The 14,608-nt window shown below is 44.3% G+C and overlaps 1 protein-coding gene across 4 annotated transcripts in view; it reads right to left on the reverse strand.

Moving 5' to 3' along the window:
• Positions 1-208: 208 nt before the first annotated feature.
• The window catches only part of rnf213b (ring finger protein 213b), a 37,345-nt gene continuing 22,945 nt past the window's right edge, over positions 209-14,608 (reverse strand). For all 4 annotated transcript variants that reach the window (XM_084567635.1, XM_084567634.1, XM_084567633.1 and 1 more), the window contains 26 exons: positions 14,467-14,567; positions 14,113-14,292; positions 13,845-13,990; positions 13,659-13,758; positions 12,927-13,038; positions 12,623-12,821; positions 12,349-12,536; positions 11,071-11,193; positions 10,321-10,422; positions 9,818-10,060; positions 9,083-9,167; positions 8,977-9,011; positions 8,785-8,888; positions 8,550-8,694; positions 7,944-8,100; positions 7,751-7,845; positions 7,427-7,666; positions 5,719-5,851; positions 5,541-5,624; positions 4,881-5,064; positions 4,186-4,387; positions 3,610-3,687; positions 2,350-2,547; positions 1,612-1,701; positions 1,001-1,179; positions 209-522 (listed from right to left, as the gene is read on the reverse strand). In XM_084567635.1, coding sequence (XP_084423761.1) covers positions 384-522; positions 1,001-1,179; positions 1,612-1,701; positions 2,350-2,547; positions 3,610-3,687; positions 4,186-4,387; positions 4,881-5,064; positions 5,541-5,624; positions 5,719-5,851; positions 7,427-7,666; positions 7,751-7,845; positions 7,944-8,100; positions 8,550-8,694; positions 8,785-8,888; positions 8,977-9,011; positions 9,083-9,167; positions 9,818-10,060; positions 10,321-10,422; positions 11,071-11,193; positions 12,349-12,536; positions 12,623-12,821; positions 12,927-13,038; positions 13,659-13,758; positions 13,845-13,990; positions 14,113-14,292; positions 14,467-14,567 — 3,642 coding nt within the window. In that variant the 3' untranslated portion in view covers positions 209-383. The remainder of the gene's footprint in view (positions 523-1,000; positions 1,180-1,611; positions 1,702-2,349; positions 2,548-3,609; positions 3,688-4,185; positions 4,388-4,880; positions 5,065-5,540; positions 5,625-5,718; positions 5,852-7,426; positions 7,667-7,750; positions 7,846-7,943; positions 8,101-8,549; positions 8,695-8,784; positions 8,889-8,976; positions 9,012-9,082; positions 9,168-9,817; positions 10,061-10,320; positions 10,423-11,070; positions 11,194-12,348; positions 12,537-12,622; positions 12,822-12,926; positions 13,039-13,658; positions 13,759-13,844; positions 13,991-14,112; positions 14,293-14,466; positions 14,568-14,608) is intronic.

Here is a 14,608-nt window from a genome sequence, read left to right on the forward strand (position 1 = left end):
CTCTGATTGGTGGAATCAAACCAGCGTCTCTTTACGCGGGCGCCTGATTGGCTGAGGGGAGCTGTCGATCTACGGGGCTGCTCCTAAGGGGCGTGTCTCCACCCACGGTTTGGTTGACTTTGCAAAAGGGAGGCGTGATGGTGAAGTGACATTTTTTTAGTGTTGTCAGTGATGGAAAACACACAGAAAGAAGAAAAAATATGTTTATTTACTCATTTATTTATTATTCCTTCTTAAACAGATTGCACATAATACAATTTAGTCTAAAAACTGTCATCATTTGTGATATTTACACATCAGAAAGGCACATTTGATGACAATCTGTTCTAAAACATGGAATGTCTCACAGTCTAGATGCAGATATATCAGATTTAAGACATAATCTATCTTCTTTTAAACTCTACAGCTGCCCTCCACACGTCAGCTCCGTGTCCCACAGTGATCTCCTCTGGCAAAGAGTCCAGCTCCAGCAGAGGTGGAAGGTTCTTCACGTCCAAATGGATCTCCAAGGTGGATCTGATGCTGCAGACAGCAGGGAGGCAGGGCAAGAAGAAAACAACTGTTAGCACTGTTATCCATTGTTTCCCCTACACGCATTCCTATTCACATCCCTGCCCAGCTGCTGCTTCAATAGCAGTGACCTGTGGCAGAGGGGATACAAGTTAAGCTGCTTTCCCCTGACAGATGGCTGCCTGGAGGGGTCACGCTCTGCTCCTGGAAGTCAAAAGGCTCCAGATCCCAGGGGGAGCGTGCCGGGTGAGACCTCCACACTTTACTCTGATTAAAGCTGTCAAGAGTCAATGCATTCCTGTAGACTAGGGTGGAGTCTGAAGTGACAACAGGCACACTCTGGCTAAACTGGGGAATAAACGTCAATAATGCAAATGTTTTGTGATGATTGTTTTTACCTTTTGGTTTGTTACCTCCCACAAAAACTAAACTAACAAATGGTGAATTAGTTTTCACTGCAGAGGGGTGAATGTAAAAGGGCTGTGCTTACTCCCAGTGTGGTTGGTAACCCTGGTCGGGCACCGCGGTGTTCGTCTTCAGCAGCAGAATTTCATGCAGCTCCAAACAGAAAGTGTCCACATCTGTTACCGTCAGGAAAGCCTTCAGCTCTTTCCTCTCTTCGTCCGACAGCTTCTTCTGGAACTCTGAGGGCAGCTTCTGAAACGGGTCCTGAAAGCAGACAATGAACTGGAGTTTATATACATTCTGCACTTCTGAACCTGATTTTTTTTTTTCTTTTTGAGTGTTTTCCAAAAACCAGGCTCCCAAAAACTTGAGTGAAGAATTCTTCACGCTCGGTTTTTATTGGGGTCAAACTGTGGGCGCCTGGCGTGTCAGACGGCACACTTCCAACGGATTACAGCCGGGAGAACTTAACTCTGTGCTTTGGTTTGGGGTCAGGACTGGCAGCCAGCAGAGGTCACGAGTGAAAGTACGGACTCGAAAAAAACAAATCATGTGGTCACCGTGGGTGGATTTTCTCTCACGGACTTGTTTATTCTTTAAAAGGCGCTGGCACAGTGTGTGAGAAACCGGACTCCTCTGTGTTATAACTGAATTTTTTTTATCCGGTCACTTCCTGGAATTTTTATTAATACTTACTTGCTTCCTGTTCAGCATAAGCTCAGACTTCCAACAAGTCAGGAGCTGCCAGGTGTATATGCTGTGTTCCAGTTTGCTCTCCCCAAGACTCTGAAATCAAACAGTAGTTTATAATATTTCATTAAATACAAAAAAATACAAATTTAAACTGAACATTTTAGCTGAGGACAGATGATTACCACCTAATCACATGTTGTATTTTCTGTCTGACTCCTGAATCATGCAGCACAGTGAACACCAGAGTCTGTACTGTTCATTTTACATTATTATTAATATTATTATGCCATTTAAATACAATTTAACTGGCAAAACTTGTCATAAAACACTTTTAGTCTAAGAAGTGGAAACTGTTTAATAAAAATTTCATTATTAGGATAATCAACACCTCATAAAACACCATGTCTGCCGTTATAACGACGTTACCAGAAGAAAATTAATACGCTCATTTAATTTGTTAATACAGATCTTGCAACAATCACCAAACTCACTTTCTGTATAAGAATATTTATATCAAAACCTTTTTTTTTTTAGTTGTTCCTAAAGTGTTTTCGTGTGTGTGTCTGTGTCAGGCTGCATCCTGCTGGGGATGGCTGCTGCCATCAAGGAGTGTCATTGCTATGGGGTGGGGGTGCCTGGTCTGGTCTAGGTGGGGTGGGGGTGCCTGGTCTGGTCTAGGTGGGTGCTACATGTCTGGGTTAAACAGCAGCGTAGTAACACACACGTCTGAGGCTCTGGTACCTTTGCCACGGTGCTTGAGATCTGGGCGCCCATCTGCAGCGAGTCACTGAGGAAGGACAGAAGCTGCGTCTGCCCTTCTCCGCCCGTCTTGCCGAGAAATCGGAGGCCGATCTCCACCACGAACACGGCGTCGCAGACGTCGGTGTAAGAACGCAGCACGGTCTTCATGGCACTGCTCACCGAGCCCTTCAGAGGCTCCTGCAACACAGAGAGATGGTCAGGAGGAGGAGAGGAGGAGGAGGAGGAGGAGCACGAAGGGGTCTGTGTAGATTATGGTATTTCAAGTTTGGTTTAAGACTCAATAATTATAGTATAAATGAATAACAGTTTATTTGATTTAGTAATCACGTAAATTAACCTTTAGTCCTTTAGAGAAGAAGAAGAAAAAGAAGAAGCAGGAGAAGAAGGAGAAGGATGAGGAGGAGAATAAGAAGGAGGAGGAGAATAAGAAGGAGGAGAAGGAGAAGGAGGAGGAGGAGGAGGAGAAGAAGAAGGAGGAGGAGAAGAAGAAGGAGGAGGATGAGGAGAAGAAGAAGAAGGAGGAGAAGAAGAAGAAGGAGGAGGATGAGGATGACGGGTAGAAGGAGGAGGAGGAAGAGGAGAATAAGAAGGAGAAGAATAAGAAGGAGGAGGAGGAGGAGAATAAGAAGGAAGAGGAGAATAAGAAGGAGGAGAAGAAGAAGGAGGAGGAGGAGGAAGAGGAGAATAAGAAGGAGGAGAAGAAGAAGGAGGAGGAGGAGGAAGAGGAGAATAAGAAGGAGGAGAAGAAGAAGGAGGAGGAGGAGGAAGAGGAGAATAAGAAGGAGGAGAAGAAGAAGGAGGAGAAGAAGAAGGAGGAGGAGGAGGAGGAGAATAAGAAGGAGGAGAAGAAGAAGGAGGAGGAGAAGAAGAAGGAGGAGAAGAAGAAGAAGGAGGAGGAGGAGGATGACGGGTAGAAGGACGAGGAGGAGGAGGAGGAGGAGGAGGAGAAGAAGAAGGAGGAGAAGAAGAAGAATTGGAAGGAGAAGAAGGAGGAGGAGGAGGATGACGGGTAGGAGAAGAAGGAGGAGAAAGAATTCCTTTTTGGATTTAAAAATCTAAATCTAATATCAGTTGTTTTTCCAGTTTTTGTTTCTGGTTTTAAAAGCAAACTTGAAATACCAAAAATAAATGGACAGACCGTGAAGGAAGGACCATGACGTCCTACGGGTTAAACTAACGTGATCTTCTTTATCTGGCTTTAGTCGGTTCCAGATGCTGTAAATCACATTTTGGTTTTACCTGCTGAATCTTTCCTCGGACCTCGTCTAGAACCACAGAGAAGTCCTGCAGGTGTCTGTTCAGGTACCTCGAGGTGTCCTGGTGCAGATCAGAGAGGACAGAGAGTGTTGGTCAGCAGATTGTTACCCCCCCACCCTCCCAAAAAAATAAAGCTGGAACAAAGACAACTGGACTTGTTGTGTTCCCTCTTTAGGGTTTTAAGAGGAACATCTGTGGGTGGTGTCCACCTAAAACTGTTAACGTCCAGAGACTCTAGACTGAAGGTTTGAACGAGGGGGACGGGGACGGATGTTAAGACTGTCCCATAAAGCTGAGTGGTTCGGGCATCTGGTGAGGATGCCTCCTGGGCGCCAGCCTGGAGGAGACCCCCCCCCCCGGGTAGACCCAGAATTACACTGGAGGGATTATATGTCTCGACTGGCCTGGGAAGAGCTGGAGTGAGCTGGTGGGGAGAGAGGGACGTCTGGTATTCCCTCAGATAAGTGGACGAACCTCCTCTGTTCAGATCAGATCAGTTGTCTTTGTTTCAGCTTAGAAACATCAGCATGCAGCTGTGTGATTAGTTCAGATCTTTACCGCCTGGATCAGTGGTTTCCCGGCCAGGAAGCGGCGGACCAGCTGGGTCTGGATGGCCGCCAGGTCGTAGCTGCTGTCCGTCTCCCCGCCCTTCTTCAAGGTGTAGTGGCAGTTTGCTAAAACCAGCGGCAGCAGCTCCCTCTCTGGGTGGCAGAGAGTCAGCTGGGTCTCTGATATCCTCTCTAAAGGAACGCTGTACTCGCTGAGGACAGAAAACAGCAGAATCAAGAGATAATAATCCATAAACACGACGGTCCAGAAGATCTGAGCGAGCAGACCTTGAACGCAGTCAGTCTGTATCGACTACGTGTGCTTTGTTGTATTTGACTGTAACTGTTCAGATTGTTTCCCAGAAATATAAAAAGAAGTCACTTTAAATAAGTCAGGAAATATTGTTGTTGCAGCTGGAATCAAATATCGGTTAAAATAAGAAAAAGGTTAGGTTCATTGGTGATTCTAAACTGGCCGTAGGTGTGAGTGTCTCTCTGTGTTAGCCCTGTGATAGACTGGAGACCTGTCCAGGGTGGACCCCCCCTCTAGACCAATGACAGCTGGGATAGACTGGAGACCTGTCCAGGGTGGACCCCCCCTCTAGACCAATGACAGCTGGGATAGACTGGAGACCTGTCCAGGGTGGACCCCCCCTCTAGATCATGGCCTTAAATCAACACAAACTGCCCAAAGAGGCCCCTCACCTGTCCTCGTGGCGGCTCACTCTCCTGGCTTCTCTCACCAAACTGTTGTGAGTCTCCGACAGGAAGTTGACGAGCGTTAGGAGACACGACCCCGGCCCGTGGCGACTCGGCGTCAGATACTCCCCAGAGCTCTCGACTGTCACCTCCACGTCACACAGGTTCACATCCACGCCCAGATCTGCAGCTGTAAATACATATGTACACGAACACACAGGGGTAAGGATAATTTTTATTCCCAATCAGACATTTCTGTCAGCAGTTAATTGACCTAATGTGCTCCATAATTAGATCTGTGGGAACAGAGAAGCATTTCTTGAATGAACGAATGAACAAGAACCATTTAGGATGAAGACTCATAAATAAATGTTGTTCTTCTTTTAAATCTCTTTTAAGACCATGTTTCTATTGTATAGCGTGCTAAGATTTAATAAAGTCTCAATTGTTTATATTTTATGTCTTTTTCTAGTTAAGAAATATGCCTCATGACAGAAGCTGTAAGGGCAGTAGAGGTAGTAGAGGCAGTAGAGGTATTAGAGGCAGTAGTATCTTTACAGTTTCCATCATTCAATCAGCAGCCAGTAGTTTATGATCTACTCTCTGATAAGACCGAGGTCTCCACAGGTTACTGAGTCAGTTAAATGTTGGCAGACTCATGCTTACAGTTGTTTTCCACCTCTTTTCTGAGGCCGTTCCACACCTCGAAGAACCTCTCAACTCTTTCCACCAGCATCTTCTTCTGGTAACCTAAAGACGACGAGACAGAAGAGACTCTGTGAGTCTGTGTGTTTTGTTTCAGCTGCTCGTGTGCGTTCGGTGTGAAGGTGAGATGTTGACATACCTGCTGGTATCTGCTCTAACATCTGAGCTATGGTCTGAGGCGTAGAGTCTGACTTCAGAGGAAACACCCTGAGCAGGTCCGACTGTAAAGCTGACAGCTCAGGAAGTTGATGCAACTGCCTCACGCACGGTATCTGGGTCAAACACACACACACTCGTCAGGTCAGGAGATAAGAACACAACTTGACACTAAGACATGGAAACCTTCATATTCACTGACTCCACAGACTCAGAGACAACAAGGGGTCCCTCCTCCTTTCTCTTTTTACTAAAGAAGCTCCGTGAAAGTTCAGTAAGGAAGATTATATTAGATTATGTCTCTGAACACGTCCAGTCAGTTTGACCAGGACCGATGTTAATCAGAGACTTTCCTGGTTTGAACTGAATTTTTGTATCTTTTATTTTCTTAGTTGTTTTTATTAACCTTGTTTTATACACCTGTTTCTTTATGTCTTTACGTCACTTTATAATGTTGATTTAAATATTATTTTAAATTAATATTATTAAATTATTATTATTTTTATGCAAGGTCTTAATGGGGTCTTAGAGAACCAGAATAGTAGCTCTTTATAAGCATCCCAGCTAATAGTAGCTCTCCTTAGCTTCCTAGCTAATAGTAGCTTTCCTTAGCTTCCCAGCTAATAGTAGCTCTCCTTAGCTTCCTAGCTAATAGTAGCTTTTCCTAGCTTCCCAGCTAATAGTAGCTCTTCCTAGCCTCTCAGCTAATAGTAGCTCTTCCTAGCCTCTCAGCTAATAGTAGCTCTTCCTAGCCTCTCAGCTAATAGTAGCTCTTCCTAACATCCCAGCTAATAGTAGCTCTTCCTAGCATCCCAGCTAATAGTAGCTCTTCCTAACCTCCTAGCTAATAGTAGCTCTTCCTAGCCTTCCAGCTAACAGTAGCTCTTCCTAGCCTCTCAGCTAATAGTAGCTCTTCCTAACCTCCTAGCTAACAGTAGCTCTTCCTAGCCTCCCAGCTAATAGTGGCTCTTCCTAGCTTCCCAGCCAATAGTAGCTCTTCCTAGAATCCCAGCTAATAGTAGCGGTTCCTAGCTTCCCAGCTAACAGTAGCTCTTGCTAGAGTAACAGCTAAAAGCAACTCTTCATAACCTCCCACCTAATAGTAGCTCTTCATAGCGTCCCAGCTAATAGTAGCTCTTCCTAGCCTCCCAACTAACAGTAGCTCTTCCTAGCCTTCCAGCTAACAGTAGCTCTTCCTAGCCTCTCAGCTAATAGTAGCTCTTCCTAGCCTCCCAGCTAACAGTAGCTCTTCCTAGCCTTCCAGCTAATAGTAGCTCTTCCTAGCCTCTCAGCTAATAGTAGCTCTTCCTAACCTCCTAGCTAACAGTAGCTCTTCCTAGCCTCCCAGCTAATAGTGGCTCTTCCTAGCTTCCCAGCCAATAGTAGCTCTTCATAGCGTCCCAGCTAATAGTAGCTCTTCCTAGCCTCCCATCTAATAGTAGCTCTTCCTAGCCTCCCAGCTAATAGTAGCTCTTCCTAACCTCTCAGCTAACAGTAGCTCTTCCTAGCCTCTCAGCTAATAGTAGCACTTCTTAGCATCCCACCTAATAGTAGCTCTTCCTAGCCTCTCAGCTAATAGTAGCTCTTCCTAGCGTCCCAAAAGCAGGGCGTAGGTAGCAGCTGTTCGCTAATTTCAGTCTTTGTGGTGCGTTCACTTGTACCAGCTGATCGGATTATAAAATGATTGATACCTTCTTGAGGAACAAGCTGAGCAGGGGTACGGAGTCACGTTCTCCCACATACTGAGTCAAACGCTCCACGGTCATTGTCTTGGGCAGAGACCAGAAGGATGAGTGATGTGTGGGGCAGTTGGAGGGGAGGGACAACATCTTCCCAGGGTCCTTGAAGAGGAGAGTCCTGATGGGGCTTCCAACGGCTCCATCATCATCACTGATTCTCTCCTGAGCTTCACTCAGATGCTTCTGCAGGTCCTGAAAGCAGACAGAGGAAACAAGACTTGTCAAATTGTCTTCTTTCCGGTTAAAGCTTGCACTGATTTTAACCGAACTCCTTACTTTGATCACGGGGTTGATGGCAGAATCACAGACTTGCTTCTCAAACTGCCGTCGTCCTTGTTTGGAGGAAAGATCATGTCTTGCACCGCGGGAACCTTCATCAGCGTTGAGCAAAGTTAATATCACAGGTTTTTTTGTTTGTTTTTTTACCTGACATGTGGAAGCAGAAGGATAAAAGCTACAGCTGACTGACCTTTGGTGGATCTGGTCAGAATCAGATGAACTGTAACCGCGGTGTTGTCCATGTTCTGACTCAAAGTCTTCCCCAGCTCCGTCATGTCCTTTTCAAGGTGAGTCCACAGGAAGTTGAAGACATCATTTGGACTGGGGTGGATCATGTTGCCAACTCCCTACAACAACAAAAAAAGCAAAAAGAATACTTTAGTACATTTTCTATGATCCTGTTTAATTTTCTTGCTTTACTTCATGTGTTTTCCCGCCACTGATTGATTGTTTGGTTTCTCCTTTTATGCTCCGCCCTCAGTCTCACCTGTGCCTCATTAGTGTCAGTGTGTGAATACATAGTGATGCATTTCCCTTTGTCAGTTTGCTTCTCTATGTTCCCGTACTGTATTTCCTCATCTCAAGTATTTTGTCTCCAGTGTTCCTCGTGTTTGGACCGTTGATTTATTCTGTTTTCTTTGGTGATTACTATTATATGGACTGTAATTTGGGCTTTCCTTGAGAGTTCAGTTCTTTTGCTTCCTTTTCCTGCCTCCTCCTGTGTCTACATTTGGGCCCTTACCTCCTTGCTACACATCATAACAGACACTGAGCTCAGATTCAGGTGAAGTCTCACCCTCTGGTTTCTTGTGGCGCCCTGAAGCATGGCCAGGTGTGTCAGCAGCCGCAGGATGCACGACTGAGCTAAAGTCATCTGTCTTTCAGGGGCTTCAGACCTCCGATGAGCTTCTCCCAGAACGTGTCCTGTCCGAGTCTGATCTCTGAGGTTTTACACAAACATGCAGATAATAAGTTAAACACAAGCATCTCTAAGAAATATCACAAAGCTGCTTAGTGGAACAAGGTAATACCTCTGCTGTGTTTGTGGAGTAAAGCCTTGGACTGGATTGTGTTTTTCTCCACCAATTGGAAGACCACAGTCAGGACATTTTGATATAATAACAGGTCTTCCACACTAAGGGACAACATATATGTTTTAATTAATGTTTTTTCTTTTATTATTATTTATTCTCAATGCTTGATGTTAAGAAAATACTCCATACCTCTCCCACAAAGCACATGTGTCCGTTGGCGCAGGCTAAAAATCATAAAACAGACGTCACTTTTAAAGAACTGTTAAAAATGAGTTTCATAATGTAAGATACTTACTGTACATCTTCAGTTTCTGCTCTTTGCTCAGCCACTGTCTGGCTTCGTTTGTGTGATCGTCTGCCATTGTTGGCAGGAAGGAGTTCTTGGAGGAAAAGATAAGAGGAGTTAAATCCTAAACACTCACCCTTCAACTAAAGAAACTAAAAGCTTGGAAGCATTGTGTCTGGTGAACTCTCAGAGTGAAAACATCGTTGTCTTAAATGGTATCCTAAAATTAGATCACAAAATAAAAGACAGGTTTATTTATTTGTTGTTTTGTTCCAAAATCAAACAATACATTGTTGTTTTTCCAGTTTTCATTTCTTGAATAATGCACGGACCCTAAAATCATCATACTTAGCTTTTTTAATTTATTTCTGCTAGGCTTGTTAAAATGAAATTCCTTTCTGTTGTTATGACCTTGGCCCACAACGTTGTGTAGCGATAACATTGTGGAAAGAAAGCAGAACTTGAAGTACGGTCGTAATAAATAATTTTACCCTGCAGAGGGCAGTAATATGCTTGTAGCGTCACAATGACCAGAAATTCCAAGAGGAGAAGGTGAAGAAGAAGAATAATTGAGGTTCTGTTGTCATCCAGAGCCACAGAGGACACTATACCACTGTTCACAGTTTGAGAGTTACTTCCCATGACATGTAAACGGTCATTGAAGCAGAAGAATTAGCGGAGGGCTCCTTTAAGAGACAGCGTGAAGGGAAAAATGTGAAAGACAGAAACAGAAAAAGGTCTTACTGTGACATTCTCAGGCTGGAAGGCTATCTGATGAAGAGGAGCCAGGGGAGAGTTTTCACTGAGCAGCACCGAGGTCAGATGGACCAGCAGCTCCAGGAGGGTTATCCTCTGAGCCGACAGATCCGGGCTGATGCGGAACCGCCTGGACGGTCCGCCAATCTGATTGGATAGAAGTGAGGAGCAGAACTCCCTGAACTCCACGGATCTGATGTTTCTGAGGAGATCTTTGAGTGTTGACGTCTCCTGCAAATTCAAACAGAGGCTTTAGTATTAATTTAATGATCATGTTTAAACAAGGACCTGAACTAACTCCTCATGGTTTGTATTTTAACGGTCAATCTGCCTGAAATGAATCTTTTCTAGTTTCTAGAGGCAAATCCTACACACTGTAATATCTTAATTTAATTACATATAAATTTAATGGTCACATCAATCAGAACAGACTCAGCACCTACAGGGTAACATCTGTATCATCAGTAACAGTGGACGTTGTGTACACAGACCTCTGAGGTGGGATGAATGACTTGATCACGGGACCTGAAGCGACAGGTGACTTGTCTGAACAAGGCCAAGGCAACCAGGCTGAACTGAGGACCAGTCAGCTTCTACAGAGAAAGAGAGAGACGAGTATTATAGAAAGAAATAAAACGAATAAAACCATAGTCTGTATATAAATATGGACTCTATGTTCCCGGGGATACAGGCGGCGCCATCTTGTGAGCTTGGATCCAGAGTCTGATCAGTAAAACTTCATCAACATTATATTAAATACCTAAAATGACTGAAACTATCCTTGAAATTACATGTATTTTAGTGTTTTAGTTTGGCCCAAGTCCCGCCCACTAACATGGAGGAGGCGGAGCTTATGATCTATACTGCAGGGGGAGCTCTACTTGCTTTGGCTTCACTTTTGAGGAGCTGTTCCTCCATCCAACTTTATACAGTCTTTGAATAAAACAGATCGGTCCTTTCAACAAGCTGAGTAAAGTGAAATATCATCATATCATCATCATGTTTTATTACTGTTTTAAAGGGGAAGCATTTATAATAGTTAGAAGCTGAGAGCTGGAGCTGATGAAACATAAAACAAACAAACAAACACAAAGGATGTCCTTATAAGTGCTTACAGTTACATAAAGGTATAATACTTTTATTAAATGTTAATATAGTGGTTAGAAAAACCACTGGAAGATTCATTGTAATGTCTTATAGAGACTCTGTAGACTTCCTGTTACCTCTGGACTCTCTCTCACCTTTAGCTCTGTCACAAAGGTGTCGGACTTGTTCTCTAGCAGAACCTGGCGCACCATGTCTCTCATGGTTCTGTAAGGTGTCCCACAGCAGAGGAACTGGTCCACGTTAGCTGGAGTCATCCTCTTTGAGAAAAAAACAATAAAGAGCATTTTAGAAAAAGTTTAGGGAAAGTTTCAGATCCAAACAACAACAACAAACACTGAACGTTTAAAAGAAGAGAAAAGTTTCCTGGAGACAGCGTCAAGGAGAAACATCTTCCAGAGAGGGTTAGGGAGTTTATGGCAGCGTTGGATGACCAGAACATTTCTGGAGTAGAGAACACAAGGTACCAGCTACCCTCTCCACACTACATTAACTTTGACTGAAAGATTTATTGGACTGAATCCAGTCCACTCTAGGAGAAGACAAGGAAGACAAGGACAGACTTTAGGACGCTACAGGAGACCAACTCTAGGAGAAGACAAGGAAGACAAGGACAGACTTTAGGAAGCTACAGGAGACCAACTCTAGGAGAAGACAAGGAAGACAAGGACAGACTTTAGGAAGCTACAGGAGACCAACTCTAGGAGAAGACAAGGAAGACAAGGACAGACTTTAGGAAGCTACAGGAGACCAACTCTAGGAGAAGACAAGGAAGACAAGGACAGACTTTAGGAAGTTACAGGAGACCAACTCTAGGAGAAGACAAGGAAGACAAGGACAGACTTTAGGAAGTTACAGGAGACCAACTCTAGGAGAAGACAAGGAAGACAAGGACAGACTTTAGGAAGCTACAGGAGACCAACTCTAGGAGAAGACAAGGAAGACAAGGACAGACTTTAGGAAGCTACAGGAGACCAACTCTAGGAGAAGACAAGGAAGACAAGGACAGACTTTAGGACGCTACAGGAGACCAACTCTGGGACGTTTAGGATCAGATCTTTATCAGATCGGAGGTCGAAAGAACTTGATCGGGACGTCCTAGTTGTGACTCTTTTGGATGCCAGTGTAACTGATGTTGCCTTTTGACCAAGTCTTTACTTGTTTGGGTGGTGACTGGTGGTGATTTGGGTTTAAACAGGAACATCTGTGGGTTCTAGGCCCCAGTTCACCACCAGTCCTTTAGAACTGAAGAAGCTACCTGGATGAAGTGTCTTCAAGAAACTCTACAAGTCTGTTGGCCTAGTGTGAGCTGGCTAACTTTAAGACAATCTCAGACATTTTCAAAGACTCTAAGAGCCTGGAGGTTGTTTCAGTGGTTTCCTGTTAAGTCTCAACATTTATGGTTTGGGTTTTACCTGAAGTCGAATCAGCTCCGGAGGGAAGACCCATCTCCAGGCCGGACTGTTCATCAGGGTCAGTATACAGTCAATACTTGAGCATCTGTCAAGGGCTCTGAGCAGGTAAACCCTGAACCAGTCGTTATCACTGTACTCACACACGGCCTTCACCTGCTGCAGGTACGGATCAGATGCTATCCCTTCACCTTTAAAAGCAGACAGAAATAAAAGGTCACTTATTTCACCTGTAATTCTCAGACACTAAACGTGAACAAAAACAACAACCAGTCACCTGGAGCTGTGGCTCTCTCCAGCCGCTGGGCAGCAGTGCTCAGACACATCCTCAGCCTGGCTAAGTTGAGCAGGAACTCTGACGGGTCCTCTTGTCTGTCTGGAGTCTGTTTCCTGGCGATCCTGCTCAGGAATCGGATTTCTTCTTGCTCTTCTCTCTGCTTCTCCACGTCTTTTGCTTTCGAGCACAAAAGAGAGTCCTGGTGCGAGAGAGCAGCAATAAAATAAAACAACAAATCACTATGATCTATAGACTTTCTGCCGAGGCAATGATCTAAAGCGCTAAAGGAGAAACTGTTTTCTACCTGGAAGCAGTTGACAAACAGCAGGTAGAGTTCAGTGTGGTCTTCTCTTTCCAGAACTTTCTCCTCCAGATTCTTCAGGTAGGTCTGAATGTGAGCCTTCGCCTGGTCGAAACTGACAGACACACTACAGTTAACCATCCTGTGTTCATATCAGTGACTGAGACGAGACGTTGACGAACTAAACTAACTGTGAAGTTAAAGAAGTCTCAGCATATGTTAATCATTTTTTTCTACTTTTCTTTACATAAATCTCTTAATCTACTTCAATCCTGATCATAAACACCAAATGTTTGATTCATTTCACATTTTTAGACCTTTATTTTCCAGTGTTTGTGATGGTATCACACATTTTTCATAAAAAAACACATAACTGAAATATTGTCAATAATCTAAATGCAAAGTGGATTTTTCTTGGGGGGATTATTATTATTAGAGCCTTGGATATGTCAATGATTAGCAGCAACATTGATTTTGATGGATTTTTTTGTTTTTGTAGTGTCAGATTTAAAAAACAACTCCCATTAAAATCCATTAAAATCCATTAAATCTGCAATTGCAAGCTGCGTTTTTTATATGTACTGCATTTACAATTAATTTCTCCTACTATGAAAATACCTCCTCTCATTGACTTTAAACTGTCAAACATGAGCAGGTTGAAGAACGCGCCTTGTGTTATAGTCCCTGAGCACTTCCAAATCAATCATTTAAATGTAAATAAATGTCCCCCCTCACCTGTACTGCAGCAGCAGCTTGGGCAGCACCGATCGGACCACCGGACTGTTATCCATGCACTCCAGGAAGGGCGTGAGCTCTCTGGTCCTGTACACGTCTCCTGCACCACACGCAAAGAACGAATAACATCTCATCAGTCGCTGCGTCAAAGATTATTTAATATCGCCGACTTATTCTGTGACTGACCGTTAGCGGAGACGAGCAACGAGAAGAGCAGCTCCACCACGCCCTCTCCGGGCCGGTGGTTCTCCGACAGACAGAACCTGGACACCACCTCCAGGAAGAAGGAGTTACAGCAGCGTCTGACGGCCGACTGCTGCTGGAGGGCTGCCCTGAGGTATGGAGAGAAAAAGGCTGGAGTCAAAAGATACCAAGGCCCTCATCTGAGAAGTCATGAAAGTTTCATCTGTTCCTTTATTCCAGAATAAATGTTGAATTATTTTCTCTGACTCACTTGACGACAGGAGAAATGGTCGGGTTGAAGTCGGGGGGCAGGTCATTCCTGCATTTAGGGCACGAGCGGGTGTTATGCTGAAGGCAGCGTCGGAGACACGGCAGACAGATGACGTGCTGGCAGGGCAGAACGCACGGATCCACAAACTCCGACAGGCAAACAGGGCAAATAAAGCCAAACCTTTAAAGAAAGAAATCACACAAATTGAAATTCTTCTTTGCACCAAAAACAAAAGGACTTCATATTATTCTTTTATGTTACCGGTCCGGACCTCTAGAGATCAAACTGGGCTCTATGTGACCCCTGAACTAAAACGACTGGCCTGAATGAGACCTAAATATAAATGAGTCTGACCTCAGGTCTCTGCTGATACACTCGTCGTGGAAAGAGTTGAGGATTCGGATCAGCTGCTGCAGCGTCTCCTGGCTTCTGACATCAGGCGACTCCTGCATCAGCTGGAAAGAAGAGAAAACATTTAGTGATATAAATAATGTTT

Source organism: Chelon labrosus, assembly GCF_963514085.1.
Source record: "Chelon labrosus genome assembly, chromosome: 19".
Classification (NCBI taxonomy): Eukaryota; Metazoa; Chordata; class Actinopteri; order Mugiliformes; family Mugilidae; genus Chelon; species Chelon labrosus.